This window comes from Spodoptera frugiperda, chromosome 25 (assembly GCF_023101765.2).
Source record: "Spodoptera frugiperda isolate SF20-4 chromosome 25, AGI-APGP_CSIRO_Sfru_2.0, whole genome shotgun sequence".
Classification (NCBI taxonomy): Eukaryota; Metazoa; Arthropoda; class Insecta; order Lepidoptera; family Noctuidae; genus Spodoptera; species Spodoptera frugiperda.
The window spans coordinates 10,073,182-10,090,972 of record NC_064236.1 but is presented as its reverse complement, the minus strand read 5'-3'; the positions used below and the strand labels follow the sequence as shown (position 1 = coordinate 10,090,972).

General features: G+C 35.3%; 2 protein-coding genes across 2 annotated transcripts; one reads left to right on the top strand and one right to left on the bottom strand.

Moving 5' to 3' along the window:
* The first annotated feature begins 463 nt into the window (after nucleotides 1-463).
* Nucleotides 464-17,668, top strand: LOC118277199 (ER degradation-enhancing alpha-mannosidase-like protein 3). Its single transcript, XM_035595954.2, has 10 exons — nucleotides 464-819; nucleotides 2,115-2,261; nucleotides 5,029-5,181; nucleotides 5,855-6,008; nucleotides 6,693-6,862; nucleotides 13,535-13,756; nucleotides 13,858-14,023; nucleotides 14,149-14,537; nucleotides 14,612-14,813; nucleotides 15,012-17,668. Exons 1-10 carry the CDS (start codon nucleotides 707-709, stop codon nucleotides 15,882-15,884), a joined length of 2,589 nt encoding a protein of 862 aa, XP_035451847.1. The 5' UTR covers nucleotides 464-706; the 3' UTR covers nucleotides 15,885-17,668.
* Nucleotides 11,153-13,527, bottom strand: LOC126912431 (uncharacterized). The gene has a single exon (XM_050704499.1). It carries the CDS (start codon nucleotides 13,436-13,438, stop codon nucleotides 12,458-12,460), a length of 981 nt encoding a protein of 326 aa, XP_050560456.1. The 5' UTR covers nucleotides 13,439-13,527; the 3' UTR covers nucleotides 11,153-12,457.
* Nucleotides 17,669-17,791: the final 123 nt, after the last annotated feature.

Here is a 17,791-nt window from a genome sequence, read left to right as displayed (position 1 = left end):
GCCAGTAGCACCATAGATTATACATAAAATTTAGCGCACTCTTTCGGATTTTTAATTACTACTACTGGAAATGAAAACATCGTGTAATGTGCAGGGTCATAAATCGATAACAACGAAGACTAATATAAATAGAAAAATCAACGATGAGAAAACATTAACAGAGTTTAAATTCTATACCATTATTGTAAAATTTTGTGAAAACTGAAATACGTTGTTTGACCGGGGAGTCGAACTGTCTTCTTACCTTTTTGGGACTTAAATTGAAACATTTTGATTAAATAAATTTAATATAATTATAAAAAGGGCTCATTCAAGGATTTAGCTATCTGCAGGTTGATTGAAAATAAATGTTAAAATAATAAAAACCTACTTTCATTTCATATTTATAATGCTAAAAGACCTAGCTACAATAATAATGGACCGTGTTTATATCCACGCACTCACACGCAATGTCTCACCATAGTCACTCTTGACAATATAGACTTGACTTGACAACTGTCATGGACGATTGTTAGGTACTGGTAGGAGTTATTTATTAGTGCAGGCCTCTTAAAACGGCTTATTTTCCTTTAATATGTTACAACATCCTAAATAATAACAGAATACAACTTTTCCCTGAGCATTACAATTTCATTTATTATTGCAGAAATTTTGTTGAAGTCTTACTTGTAGATAAGAATACTAGTCATTTGAAAATATTGTGATTATGGTGATAATGGCATATCGTGTTTTATTAGTCTTCATTTTAGCAATAATATGTGTAAGCACAGAGGAAGAAGCTGCTTCTCGAATGTCGAAATCAGAACGCCAGAGTTTAAGGTAAATAATTTGATGTTTAGAATTGTTTGTTAATTATAACAATAGTTTCCTTTGATTGTTCTAATTATTTAACTATTTAGGAATAAATAGAAAGTTTTTAATACCTGTAGGTTACCAGATTATGTAGGCTACAATACAATAATATTCTGGTAATAATATAGTAAATTGCTATGAGGCAGGATATTGATCAGTCACAAAAGTCATGGTAGATATTTTAGTGCATTACCCCAAACTACCTAATTTACACCTAAATGACAATAAACAAATTTGAATTAAAAACTGGCTTTTATGTAGCTTTGCAAACCAAACATGTAATACAAAATCAGCTCAATCTGTTGAAAATATCTGCTTCAAAATTTACTTGCAAGTTTCCACTTCACCCACATTCATACACACATTGCAAGTTAAATAAAAGCTATGTGGCTAGCTTGACTAGCAGAAAATAATGATGTGAAAGGTATATGAATATATTGATGAGGAAAGAGAGAGAATTCTAATAAGAAGAATACTAAGTATCATTATTACATACCATCTTCACCTGCATTCCTATGGGATAAAAAGTAGCATATGTGTTATTCCAGACATTAATCTACCCTTATGCCCTTTTTTATTAAAAAAACCATGTCTGCCTTTGCATTTGGTGATAACTGAACCATTGTTTACAGGAAAACCTGTACATTTTAAAGTAATTTGCATTGCATTGTTTGCGATTTGCACATGAGTATGGAAAACTGTATCAGCTATGCGATCTTAGCTATACTGTGCTAGCTTAGCTTAGAAAGTTTTAGTTAAGTTAAGGTTTAATGTATTCATTAAACCTCTGTCAAATGGCTGTCAATCGCTATCTTATCTGTAATCTCTATCTCTCTTGTAAGTAAAGTACCCATGAATAAAGATACCACTACAGATGAAGACACTAAAGTCATTTAGTGCTGCAATCACATTTGATCACCATGGTGTTGATCAAATCAAACGCCTTAACTATATTATGTTTCATATGAGAAGGCTACCCTTCTCATGGAATCGAAAAGGTGGCAGATTATCACACTCTCCTTGATCAATGAGGCATTAATCGGCTGTTAATACTGCTTAAATATGTACCTATATTATTGTTTAAATTAAAATAAGTTACAAAATAACACAAATATAATGGGGCTCAAACTGACAAACAAGTAAACTTTAATTCAAGTGTTTTAATACAAGCAGGGTTAATGTTGACATTGATGTTCTTTCTCTTCATGTCCAACTAAGATTGTTAGACGGGTAGCAATTACCTAATGTTTTCACCATTTCAGGGAGGAGGCACGAAAAATGTTCTATCATGCATACAACGCGTACATGGAGAATGCATACCCTGCTGATGAACTGATGCCGCTAAGCTGTAAAGGACGGTGGAAGGGGATAACACCAAGTCGAGGTGACATGGATGACGCTCTTGGAAAGTAAGTAGCTACCCAACGAACCTGATGTTCATTTTAAAATAAGTTCATATTCATTTTTATATGTACAGTGAACCTACTCCAACCTGCAATGTTTTTATTAGGTTTTGAACTACATATTATACCAAAATAATAAAGTTAAAAATCAAAAAATAAAATTGACTGGAAGGTTAGCCACAGTACCTATGAGGAACTAGCTAGAGAATTTTTTGATAAATACTAAAAAAATATAAATACAAAGGAACAACAAATAGATAGTTAGTATTATCAGTATTTATCCTTTTTATTTTGAGTACTAGCTTTTGCCCGCGACTTCGTTCGCGTGGAATAGTGACTTCCGGCAAATTTTTGGTTTTAACCACATAGTTCCCGATCACGCGGGATCTCTTCAAAAATAGGATGTGGAAGATATTCCAGGGAACTCTTCAAAAATCAACATAATGAGCTCTGCGTTTGAATTTAATAGATGTATACTCACTTAGGGCATTGAAAAAATAGTTTAAAAACGGACTTAAACTAACTTAAAACTAAAGAAAGCTACGAATTACGAATTTATAACAATTAAAAAAGAAACTATATTACAACCTATCCTCTATGCTATAATAACCAAGCTTAAACTAAATAATTTAAAAGAAACGACTTAAATCTAATCTAATTAATTTATAAATTAGACTTACAATTTTATTAAAAAAACTAACTACAGTAACTACTAATAATCGATATCAAACTAAACCTACGTTAAATAGTTTAACCAAAAAACCAGGAAAACCCAACAAATAAACTTATTAATTGACAAATACAACGAAACCAATTTAGAATATACGAAACAGCAGGACCACTACAGACAAATAATCATACGACTGATAATACACTTTTTCTACGATAGTACCGAAGCGCTCGGCCGATACCCAACCAAATGAATGTAACGAAACCGTAGCGCGATCTATTTCGATCCCAACGCCATCTATCGAGGATAAAGACAACTTGGATTATTTATTTATACTCCGTTCGGGCATTTTCTTTGTACTAAAAGTTTAATTATATTGATATTATTTTTTTCATACCTTTTTACTATTTATTTACTTTTTTTCGATGAATTAAAACAATAACATGAACCGAAGTCGTGTAACGATCGACATAGAATTATCTATACTCCGTTAGAGCATTTTCTTTGTACTAAATGTTTTATTATATTGATATTATTTTTTTCATACCTTTTTACTATTTATTTACTTTTTTTCGATGAATTAAAACAATAACATGAACCGAAGTCGTGTAACGATCGACATAGAATTATTTATAAATAATTTATTTCTTATTTTTATTTTTTGATTTTTGAAATAAAAATATATCTATGTCCTTTCTAAGGTTCTAAACTATATCTGTACCAAATTTCAACCAAATCCGTCAAATAGTTGCGGAGATTAATGGTATAAGCATAGAATGTTCGACGTGATTCTTTAATTTGACATAACTTTTTTATTTATGAACCGATTGACATGAAACAAACACTAAATGTAAATTTAAGCATCCCACAATATATTCGTGAAAACCGCATCCAACTCGGATCAGCCGTTTCTGAGATTAGCGCGCACAGACGAACAGACAAACAGACAAACAGACAAACAGACAAACAGACAAAAAAAAAGTTAATTACATTTTTGGGTTCGACATCGAAATAACAATAACCCCTGCTATTTTTTTTATTTTTATTTTCAATGTACAGACAGCACTTTTCTACGATTTTATTATATGTATAGATTTATCCATAAAATCACCCATCTATAGTACTAGCAAGAAATTCCTAACCAAAGAGTTATTCACTTGTACTAATAATAGTGCAAGTAATTAAAGTACAGTTCTCATAACCATTCCATATGAGTATACCTACCTACAATTTTGTAATCCATATAAAGGTATTAAACATTAGGTTGATTAAAATCCTATTAACTCCAAAGTACATGCATACCTAGTTAAGTTATACAACAAATTTATAGCTTGTATGTACATTATTGAAAGTGTTTTAACCCGTAGATAAGAAAACTAGGTAATATATGTTCTGGCCATTCTTTAATTTATATTCTTTTACATAGCTAGCTAGTTAGTTAGTATACATATTATACATAGTAGAAGTAGATATACAAGCAATCATCTTTACTAGTGGTTACTCGGTGGTCGAAATTTGATTATATTAATTTTAATATTACAAACAGACACTTCATTTTATTTAGTGGTATTAAAAATCTATGAATACAATGTTTTTTGTAAACACTGTTTCATTATTTGCTAAATGTCCTTGACGTTTTCAACATCCTTGGTCCTTGGCGGTTATATTCGAAAATAAGTATATAATTTATACAATTCAAGGCAAATTTAATATTTGTAACAGGTTAAAATTGAGTGCAGAAATGAAAGTGCTGTAAATAAACAAAGTTTGTGCACAGTTTGACCTACATTTATTGTATCGGCGTGAAATCAGTGGAACGATGGAAACTGTTATGCTTGTTTCTGATTACTTCGTTTAATATTCAAGTAACTATCGTATAGGTTCTATACAGAGTGTTAATTCTTTTTGTATGGCAGCAAACGAGCGCGCGAATTATCTACCTGATGGTAAGCAATCGGAGTGGCACTAGGATTGTATTGGGAATTAGGGTATTGCGGATGTGGGGGTCACGCTGGTTTTCTCTCAAGCTGATCGAGCCAGCGTATTCATGCCGAAGCATGGCTCTCTTACGTGTCAATTTCTTACGATGTTGTATTTTTTCAGCTTCTCTCTAACCTTGGTGGACAGCTTAGATACGCTGGCTGTGCTAGGAGATTTCTCAGAGTTCAGTCGCGCCATCAAGCTAGTCATCAAAGATGTCACATTCGACCATGACATTGTGGTCTCCGTGTTTGAAACTAACATTAGGATGCTCGGGTAAGGATCAAACGTATACCTATCTTATTATTTATGTAAATGAATCGTGAATATTATTTTAACATAAGTAGTAACGGCAGATGTTAATTGTTATTATATTTATTCCATTTTTAGCCAATGACTACAACTGAAATAAACATGATTAATAGTGAATAAGGATACAGGCTAATATATTTTGTACCAGTTTTCCTGTGAATACGTAATATTGGTACCTATGTTGTTGTAACATTTATAAACTACTTACTTATAAATAGGTACACTAAAGTTATAAAGAGGAAAAATGCTGTTAGTTTGCTTAAATTAAATAGCCCCAGAAAGTAATGGACTGATGTAAAAACTTTACTAATAATAATATAGGATACTTTTACTCGTACATCGTGTAGAATGGAGTGAATCCCATTCCTGTATTCCTGTGTTCCTGCTCTCAAGTAAGTCTACTTGAGAGAAATTATTTACCTCAAGCAAGACTTACCTATTTTTGTTTTTATAATAAAACAAATATAACACAGTTAAAGAATACATTATTAAACAGTATAATGATGAGCTAAAAGTATTGACTGCGTTCAAACAACCTGAATTAAATAAATGTACTGAACATCATTGTAGAATTTTTACACCCGTTTAATTCCTAAGATAAATAATTGTTACACTTAATTGTCTTTCTCCTATGCAGGGGATTGCTATCAGCCCACGTGTTAGCCACCAAATTAAAGAACGAAGTGCCCGCCTTGCAGTGGTATAATGGAGAACTGCTTGCAATGGCGGAGGATTTGGGCAAGAGGCTTTTGCCTGCCTTTAATACGTCCACTGGGATACCACATGGAAGAGTAAGTACAGGTTTAAAAAACTAGTAGATTTCTTACCGCGGGTTGAAAGAAAGTAGCTCACATCACCCTCCATTGTCCTGACTAGATAGTCAGGAGTGGAGGACATAGGAGTGAATAATTATTTTTGTGTATTGCATTTATCGAGGAAGTATCTAGTCATACCATATACATAAATGCCACAAAGATACAGACTGCAGTAATTCAAATCCGTTGTAAGAATTGAGAATCTTGAGTTGAGAATCTTCTCTTTTTGAATTTAAATGGTATTCTGATGAATGTAGATTTAAATTCGCACGAACTACTTTTGGGAGATGTAGTGCATTATTTTATATTGTACTGTTTCGTAGTTAGCAGTTATAAAATTGAAGAAATCATAAGTAACGAACAAATAAAACCAATTTGCTACCGCGCAATTGATTAATAGTTAAACTTGGCGATAAAAGTAAACGAAAAAGAAGTTCATACATAGTTCATTAAAATTCGTTTAATTGTTGCGCAACGTATTGTGAATTGGATTCCCGTGTACATACTTGTGTGATCCACAATTTGGTGTTGCTAAATGCTACGTGTATAATGCATGTCTCTGTAAAAAGCACCTACGTCACAGGTTACGAGGGGTTTGCCATAATGTATATCTATCCTCATGGCATATCTATGTTATAAGATTAAATTATTGTTGTACAGATAAATCTTCGCCATGGTATGCGAGGGATGTCGGAGTCCCGAGAGACGTGCACGGCGTGTGCTGGCACTATGATCCTCGAGATGGCAGCATTGTCGCGATTAACTGGCAACCCCGTCTACGAGCAAAAGGCACATAAGGCTATGGACAGGCTGTGGAAGATTAGGCATAGGTAAGTGATCAGAAAAAAATAATGACTATTTTTGTATTATAACTCTCATTAGACATGAGATATTAATAATATTTAACGGCTTATTCCATAGGCGTAGCTAGGGGGGGGGGAGGGGGGTTTAATGAAAAAATGCGTACCTAGACATTACAGAGCGTTATTTTTCTAGTTAACATAGTACATCCCCTGTTTGGCAATGGTCCCTAGATTAATAAATTACAATATCGGCACATAGTCCTATGAAGCCAGTGATACTACAATGAAACGCAGTACCTCAGAGCGAAACAAATTTATTTCTGTCAAACCTAGTACCCTAATGTTTTGCCGGTAACGAAACCATATCGCGATTTAACTCGATCCCAACACCATCTATCGAGCTACATGGTAGTTTTTATATAAATATTATTTTTAATAGTAGTATGGTGTTGGAACCGAGTGTATCTTTATAAGAAAGACTTACAACTTGAACACATAGGTAGGCCTATGAATCTGTTTTAGTGTTGCCCAGCAAGAGTCTTGCAAGTCTCGCATTTACCAATTAACAACTTTAATTTTTTATACGATTATGATTTAACTGTATTAACTACCCGGCAAGAGTCTAGCTAGTCTCACAAATACCTATTATAATAAAAAATAGCCATAGGCAAATGCTATTTTTTATATGTTACGTGCTTTTGATCTTACAGAGTAGCTAGTATACTATATTTTGAGGTTGTTTAATAGCGGCCACACCTTACAATATAACTGTATAGTTAAATCTGTACAATACAGTTATTAATACTACAGTTAATACAGTTAAATCATAATCGTATAAAAAATTTAAGCTGGTTAATTGGTAAATGCGAGACTTGCAAGACTCTTGCTGGGCAACACTAATCTGTTTATTACATATAACATAAATTGTTTTTTTTTCTCATGAATGAAGGAAGTTCATGAAAGAAGTTTTGTTCGTTTTACTTTCTTGAACCCCTCCCGACACCTGGATACGCCTATGGCTTATTCCCATAACTATTTTACGAGGTCACTCGATTAGTTTTAAGTCGCGGTAGGGGCTCATAATTACGAAGTGTGGCGCGAAATACGACACTTTAGAACTACTAAACTACCTTTATACCAAACATGTTTTTGATTTGGTACAGACAGCCAAGTTATTTTCTTAAAGATTGCTCCAGTACAGAAACAGTAACGACAGGGTTTCGTTTAAAAGTAAAGAATTTAATTACCCAAAACAATAGCTATTATCTCCATACAATTGATTCAATATTGATTTTTTTTACCAACTAAACTAACTTACCTGTATTTGCATAAATCAACAATTTGAGTATGGAAGAACAGTGTTTCGACACAAATGGGTCGACTCGACCGAAGTAATAATACTCGTACCACGGCCTCACAGTAAACCGACGGGAAACAACGCTTGCGTTATGTTTTACCGTGTACGTGAGGTTACCGGAGGCCTAATTACTCTCCTCCACAATGCTCAAAACCCAAATGCCCAAACAACAAGCAACGCACTTGTAACTCATCTGGTGTTGTCGCCACCAAAAAAGTTACAATGTTGATCGATCTGACAAGGCAATATAGTTCTTATTTTGGGTGCTAATGATAACATAAGTTACTAATACGTGTATACTTCGACCTTGAAGATATGCGTTGTAGGTAAAATCGATAAACGCTTTGTTTCACACACTACCTATGTATATCATAATTTTTTACAACACGCCTCTTTTTACTATTTCACACATTTTAACTGACCATACCAACATTTCATTCATTAATTTCAAGTTACATATTATGTATATCAAAGTATCTTTATTCATGCATCGTTATTCGGGTGATTTTAAGCGAAGAAGAATTTTAGGGGTTCCTGGTCATCCATAGTGTTATTGATTGGGTTGTTCAGTTGTTCGGTTTGTCGATAATTTAGTCTTCAGTAATAGCACAGAATCTTGATTACCCTACCCTACATAACATTTATAACTTACCTAACTGGTGAAAATTACGTGTACCGTACGTAATATGTACATGCGTGATGTTGTGTTATTTTTATTTTAACATTTTCGGAAAACTTACAGCTAGAAGAAACAATAGAGAGACATAATATTACACTTGAAGGCCATTAACAAGTTTTCACAAATAGCTACAGTGTTAAAAAAAAAACATCGATTGGTGTCTGGACAAATTGTAACACTCCTATCACATGTGACTACAGAAAAAAAAATTAAGTAAAAAAATTACTAACTAGACAACGCTTAAGACGAGCAACACTGGTATTAAACAAATCTAAGTCAACATCACGCGAGATTACATTGAAAGATTTGCCTGCTCTTAACATAAAAGAATTTTGCCTGTATGTCGTTCTAACTCGTGGGACATGAATAAGGCGGGGGTTCCTTAACAGTGTGATGTGTGTTACCAGTCCCAATTTACTGAGAAGCTCCGGACAATCCATCCCACTATTAGCTATTTTAAAGAGAGTAGCAATATCAGCTATACGCCTGCGCTCGTATAAGGGTAGCATATGAAATCTTTTACACCTGACAATGTAGTTGGAAGAATATTTACGGGTCTTAAATTGTAGAAATCTAAGGAAACGTTTCTGAACACGCTCAATCCTATCAATATATACTTTATAGTTTGGGTTCCATACTTGTGAAGCGTATTCCAAGTGGCTGCGGACAAACGCACAATATAGTATTTTGTATGTTTTAATATTTTTTAAATCAGCTGAAAGCCTCAAAATAAAGCCTTGGCTTTATTTTGAGGCTACCCAAGCACTTGTGCTTGGGTAGCTTTTTTTATGATATTATCAATATGCACGTCGAAAAGCAATTTCGAGTCAAATGTCACACCTAGGTCCCTCATAGCTTCAATTCTTTTGAGTTCCATATTGTTTAATTTATATTGGTAGCTTACAAAATTAGGTTTACGAGTAAAAGATAATACAAAACATTTAGATACATTGAGCTCTAGTTTGTTCTTCGTACAATAATTCAACAAGCAATCGAGATCTTGCTGAAGAGCGAGACAGTCACTAATGTCATTAATTCGAAACAAAATTTTCATATCATCTGCATATAGAATTATTTTTGCATTTTTAAAACACGATTCAATATCATTAATAAAAATTGTAAACAATAGGGGACCCAAAAGGGAACCCTGCGGAATACCGGAGGGAATAGAAGAAGGAACTGAGTTGTAACCGTTTAAGGCAACAATTTGACAACGATTTGAGATATAAGACGCAAACCATCTAAATAAGTTACCCCTGATACCCAGACCAAGCAACTTTTGTAGCAGGATATCGTGGTCTATTCGATCAAATGCTTTACTGTAGTCTGTGTAGATCACATCGACTTGGGAGGGTTCAGACATAACATTGGAGAGGTAGTCTGAGCAGACAAGAAGATTGGAAACTGTAGACCTATTTCTTAAAAAACCATGCTGACAATCTGTAAGCGAGTGCCGTATACCACTATAGACCTGAGTGTAAACAATTTTTTCTATTATTTTAGCAAATATACAGAGTTTAGAAATTGGTCTATAATTTTCAACCTCATTTCTGGCGCCTTTTTTGTGAACAGGTGTAATATATGCCGTTTTCCAAATTTTGGGTACTACACCTTCCTTAAGGGAACGATTGTATACGATGGTTAAAGGAGTGGATAAACTTTTGGCACACTTAACTATTATAATCGGAGAAACACCATCAGGGCCCGCAGACTTGCTTAAGTCAATCGACTTTAGCAGCCTCAGAACATGCTCCTCACAAACCTCTACGGAACTGATGTCCGCAACAGTCTGATGATTGCACCCTTGGTCATGACATCTGTCGACATCTACAGCCTCACTTGGTAAAAAATTCCTATAAAAGTAATTGCTGAACATGTTACAGATGTCATCACCCAGGCCGGAAGCGTGCTGACCATATGTCATAATAGATGGGTACGAATTGGATGAATTTCTACTTTTAACGTAAGACCAGAATGCTTTAGGCGATTTATAAATATTGTTCTCTACACTTTTTATATAATCCTCAAACATACTCTTTTCGAGAACCTTTGCTCGATCTCTCAAGAGTATAAAAGACTCACGATCTGAAAGGTTACCATACTTTTTGAATTTAGAGTGAAATTTGAATTTTTCTTTAAGTAACTTAATAAGTGGACTTTTGTACCACGCGGGGTATTTGCAAGATGACTGAACACGTTTGGTAGGTATATAAGTATTACAGGATTTATTTAGTCTCGAATATAACAACGAAGAGGCCTCTTCTACAGACCCATCTTTGAGATCGCGATGCCAATTAAAGCCATCGAGTTCGCGAGATATTGACGCAAAATCAGCTGCCTGATATAAATATTTAATTCTAGACTGATTTCGTAATGCTTGACATTCAATAAAATTCGCGAAAATGTCCAAGGCAACATGATGAGGATCTTCAGGTAGTAACGGGTCAGGGCATCTATCAATAGAAATCACATTGTTGCAAAAAACTAAGTCTAATATTCTACCATTAGTGTTTATATGACTATTGTACTGTAACAGATTGCATGTATTCATAACATCAAAAAAATCAGACAATATTGAACCTTGTATATTTACCGGATAATAAGAATGTCCATCATCTGCTAGTAACCAACACAAATTAGGTAAATTAAAATCTCCCAAAACTAGAAAGTAATCAGACAGATTGCCTACTATTTTGTCGTGTAGATTATTATAAAAGTAAGCCAACTGCGTCATCAAACTATTGCCTGAGCCTTGCTTACAAATATACACCGTACAGATATGTAGCTTGTACGTTTTACTAGGGCGCAAATTTCTAAGTGTTATAGTTACCCAAATATCCTCGGCCGATGAACACCAGTCGTTACAGCACTCCGAAATAAGCTCACGCTGAACCGCGATGAGGACCCCTCCCCCGAGAGTCTGATTTGTATTTGAGTAGTTCCTATCTCGCCTCCAGACAATATAACGATCACCAAATAGTTCATAATCATTAAAATCATCCCTAAGCCAAGTCTCAGTTAGACATATCACATCATAGTTGTGTATATAGACGCTTCTCAGAAGATCAGATACTTTAGTCCGCAAGCCACGCACATTCTGATAATATATATTAATCATCATTTTTGCAATGGAAAAAAAATAGCACATAGATTAACACACCCGTTCGTAAACCGCAAGTTAAACGACAATAACATGACGCGGTAAAAACTGTAAACCAGCATTTAAATAAATCCTTCATAACTATAAACAAATTAAGCATAATAATATCATGTTTTATAAGTAAAAATGGCAAGTGGCAAAACATAACGAAAGACTCGTATACAATAATTAAATGGTTAAAAAAGTAAGGTGGAAGAAAAATTAAATACGCAAGGCGTAGTGGAAAAAGATCAACCTTATTAACTGATATGTAAGGTATGAAATTGTAATAGTCCGAGCAGGTAGTAAGACCCGACCCAAGCAGCACGAAGATAATAGCGAAGGTCATTAGCGCAGTTATACAATAAATGTAGATATTCGTACCAGTGTTACTCAAACTCTTAGCATAGTAAACAAACATGTTAACATCGGAAGAGAACTTTAAACCTATGAGATTCTTTTCAAATCTGATTCCGACTTGATCACTAATGTGGGAGAAGTTGTATTTTTCTTCACAAGAATCTTGCAATTTTTTACCCAAATATAGGAAAAATTCTTCTCCTTAGCAAGTAATTTTGCCTTGTTGAGCAACTGTTTGTTCTCAAATGTAAGGTGATCGTTAACATAAATATTACCACTGCCATTTAAGCCTATGTCAGTAATCGTTAGATTTTTACATTTCTTGGCTGCTGCAATGAAGTCATCTCGCAAGTAACGATTATGCAGTGACATAATGATGTTCTTGTTATCCTTGCTATTGCGCTGTGGAACTCGGGCAATGTAATTAATTTGTTCCTGTCTTACTTCACAGTTGACCTTAGTGCAAATTTTAGAGACAATTGTGAAAAGATTCTCAGAAGAGGTAACTGGAACACCTTTAATTTCCACATTGTTTAACCGCAATCTCTGGTCATTCTCATGCAACGTTGTCTCAATCTTCTCCAAACGCTGCTGGAGTCTCGTAATATCCTCCTTAGTCTTCTGTAAGGATTGGATTTCTTGTTCCACATCAGTTAGCTTGTCAGTCAGCTCATCTACAGTAGCATGAACATGGTCCAGCGACTTTTTAAAATCCGGCATTTCATCCTTCAGAGTCTTCAGCTCAGAAATGTCAATTTGAATAGACCTCACGTTTTCTACTAGCTGAGGCAACGCCGACACCTGATCTGTCAGTTTTTTTAGCTCCTGGAAGATGTTATCTAAGTCGACTTGTGTCACTTTTCCTGCTGTTGGTTTGCTGGTAGGGGGGTTCAATGGACTCGCCAGCCCAGTCTTGCATGCGCTGCATTTCCATGTAGCCTTCCTATCACCAAGTTTGCGATAGCCTGCCTCCGTTATACCAGCACATGGAAAATCATACCAGTTTAAGCAAAGTGTACACTGCACACCATCTCTGGCCTCAATATCACAGCGATGGCAAACAAACATAGTGACGAAGTCGTAAAATACGCAGGAACAGGAGTAATAAACAATGTTATGTGTAAAGCATCATAAAATTATAATGGTGTTATTATTTTTTTTCAGGACCTCAGATCTGATGGGCACTGTCATTAACATACACTCCGGTGACTGGGTTCGCAAGGATGCTGGAGTCGGCGCTGGCATCGACTCCTACTACGAATACTGCCTCAAGGCTTACATCTTACTTGGCGATGAGAAATACCTGGCCAGGTTCAACAGACACTACAACGCCGTCATGAAGTACATTAGCAGAGGTCCAGTTATGTTGGCTGTTCACATGCACAGGTAGGTTCACGGTGTTGCGATGTTATTAACTTATTATCATAAAATATAAGCATGTAACAGCTGTTGGTAAGAATAGAATAATTTTATGTAAATTGTTTTAGACCTCATTTGCAATCCCGGAACTTCATGGATGCTCTGCTCGCGTTCTGGCCTGGTCTTCAAGTGTTGCTCGGTGACGTCAGACCGGCCGTCGAAACACATGAAATGCTTTACCAAGTCATGCAACGGCATACCTTCATTCCTGAAGCTTTCACTTCTGACTTCCAGGTAAATATTAGTAAAAAGCTATTTATTACATGGAATTCATACTATTATAACTGGTGGAAACTTATCTTCCCTTCGGGAATTAATGGATGTTACAATAATAATTTTTATATCACGTTTGTTTACAGGTGCATTGGGGTCAACATCCGCTCAGGCCAGAGTTTTTAGAATCCACTTATTTCCTCCACCGCGCTACTGAAGACGATCATTACCTTCAAGTAGGAAAGACAGTACTTAAAGCGTTGCAGCAGTACACCAGGGTGCCTTGTGGGTACGCGGCCGTTAACGATGTAAGGACACGTAACCACGAGGACAGAATGGACTCCTTCGTGTTAGCCGAGACCTTCAAGTACCTCTACATGCTCTTCGGCGAAGACAAAGATATCCCCGTCAAGCTGGAAGACTACGTACTAACCACCGAAGCTCACTTCCTACCATTATCACTGGCAACAGACGGTAAAAATACCTCACAATTGACCTTAAAAATTGACGATGAGGATGACGACAAATATAGAAAGTGAGTGTTATTCCTACTTATATTAACGGAACTTGGCGTGATACGTTATGATTTTATATTGTGTGGCTTTACAGGACATGTCCTAATACAGCGTCGTTGGTAGCGGAGAAGGTACGGCGTCCGATGCGCCAATTGCTTGGATCGACGTCGGCGCGCCCCCCCGCCCGCCTGCGCCCGCTCAACGACCCGCGACAGATACACACGCTGTCCGACATGGGAATATCAGTCCTGACCCTCCCAGACGGTAGAGTCCAGTTGCTCTACACTACTTCGACGGTAAGATAAGATTCATTTATTAATGTTAGAACATAACTGGTAAACAAATAGAATCATTTTTAACGAAAACGACAAACTCGTGATGCTGTTGGTACACTTAGGTGACATTTCACGCTAACTAACACGTAGCCCGTAAGTTTAGTTTCTACCGAGAGTAATGTACTAAAACTTATTAATCTGTACTTGTTTATTCTTCAGGCCAAGTCTGCAAAGGATGCCGCGGAGGGTCTTACGTTTATGCGTGAAATGTCAAAGTGGAATTCCATGAGTGATATAGAGAACGGCGTAGTGCCAGCAGGAGTGAAAATCAATGATAAGATTTTCCCCGCTGGTCCGGGACATTTCGGTAAAGAGATCTCTGCCAATAACCAGTACATCAACTCCGTCGCCTTCGTCATTCCACTCGATGCCTGCTCACCCATTGAAAACAAAAAAGACGTCGAAGGCAAATTTGGCGTAGCCAAACGAGGCCAATGCACTTTCGCTCAAAAAGTACGTCATATGCAAAACGCTGGTGTTACTCTGGCTATAATCATCGATAACGTACCAGACTCAACGCATGAGAGTACTGCCTTGTTCGCGATGTCCGGCGACGGGAAAGATGACATTGAAATACCCGCCGTGTTTCTATTCTCACAAGAGGGACGCTTCCTCACAGATGCATACCTGGATAAACCAGAGATGTCAGTCACTGTGGGCGAGTTGAAAGCTCTTAAAGCACAATATGAAGACGTATGCGACGATGGTAATTGTGAAACTGTGTTGGAAACTCCAAACGTGTCAAATGACAAGGAATCGTTCGAACACCTTAAAAAAGTCCTGAGTCAGCTGGCGACGCAGTTCGAGTTGTCATTATCGAATGATGATCAGAAAAGTTGCAGTGACGAATCAAAGGACGTTGTTTTTATAAAGGACAAGTACACTAGTGAAGACGGTAGCATAGAGGGCCCTCCTAGTTGTTCGGTAAAGAGTGACACAAACAACTCGGAGCAAGCGAGCAAACCAGTTGTTAAGGACGACTCAGAAGATAAAGAGGACAAGTCTGATAAAAAGGCAGAGGACGGTTTTTGACCATTGGAAGTTCGCATTATGCAAAGGATCGATACAAAACTGACGGTAACTTTGCCTTACATTATGTGATGGTTCTAAGTGAAGCGCTGTAACAAAACTCAGGCATTGTACTTGCGGCTAGCAACATATACTCAGTGATACTGTCACTCAAGCTCGGTACCCAGATTTTTGTATAAGTTATAAAGTCTGAACTTCTATATTTTAGGCATTGATAAAGTATAGGAAACGTCTGTAATTCCGGTTAGGGATTTAATTCATAACTTGTCAACTCTTGTACAACAGGAACCAAGAGAACTACCAACCGAACTTAGAATTTATACTTGTTATCCTAAATAGATTGTCAATGTATAATAAATATTAGTTTAAAATTCAATATACCTAATCGTATCATAATATTATACTTTATACATATACCTATAATAATATTGATAGCCGTACACGACTTGCAAATTATAGTGATCAATCAAAATACTAGGCTCAAGTGTTTTGATGATGAATGTTATATAATTTAACTTATTTACAAATAGATTTTTTAATATGTTTTATTATCAAAAACACGTGTTGTCAATTCTATTTTGATGTGCATCTACTGGTCAGTGTGGCCTAAGAACTAAGAACAAAAGAAATAGCTAGGCCAACTTGATAATATCGCTTGAACAATCATTCTTTACAGGCTCGGTCGCAGTTACGTATGTGGCAATTTCAATATTTGTTGGACCAATGCATCAAAAAATATTGTACCACCTCTTTTATAATTTAATCAACAACCATTTTTTTTTATTTATCTAATAATTTTTTTTTTATATTACGTCGTTAATAGTGTCTTATCCTTTTTTTGTTACTTATACTCTTCGTACTGCTTTCTGCATGAAGATATGTTTATTTTTATTTATACTATATACTATCATTTAAGTCGTGCAATAATATACTTAATATCGAAACAGAGTGTATATTATGAATACCGGCCAAGCCAAGTGAAATTATTAAATGAAATATGTTTTTTTATACAATTTATGTAGTGTAATTAATAGAAAACACGTTAGTGTCAGTACAACTACAATGTGATGTAAATACTACAATGACTACAGACTTACATTTAAATTACATCCTAACATCAGTGTCATGTAAATAATATATAAGTAGTCTGTATTTGTACTACTATGTATAAACCGTCTGTACATATTGTTCGTAAGGTATTTTATTTGCCATTTCATAAAGGATGGGTATGGTGACGTTTGACAGTTGAACTTATTACATGTGTGTACAAAAATATAAAAATGATGTCATTAATTATTCATTTCTTTACAAAATAGCATATCTCTGTTTTCAATTTTGTACTAGGCTCTCTTTATTCCTTGTTAATTTTCTACATAAAAATCTCTTAAATACAAACAGTCAATCATAATGTATAAAAAAATAACAGTCAATCATCGAATGAGGGGCAGTATTACCACTGAAAGAATTAAACTTTAAAGATTTTAAAGTTGCAATAATTATTGGGCTATTGGGTTTTAAAAAATTAACTACTAAACGGATGACCTCGAATGCCACCACACCCTTGCTATGTGAAATGGACTACAATTATAAAGATTTTCCGTGCCTTTCAAACTCTTATGTTCCCTCTGTTTATGCACAATGATGAACAGGGGTAAACTATACTTATATCATTTATTTTTACTTAAGTATTCACTGTTTAAAATGAAGGTTTTATAAATATCTTTTAAAGGTTTTTATTATTTTGTTTTAGTACCATAAATCTGTAAATAAATTCGTGTTACTTTTAATTTTGTTTGGTTTGACTTGTTACACGCCCCCTCTTTAATAAAGTTGAAACTTCCTTGGTATATTATGGTGAGCAAGTGATTCATTGCTTGTACGAGTAATACCTACTGTAATAAACAAATTCT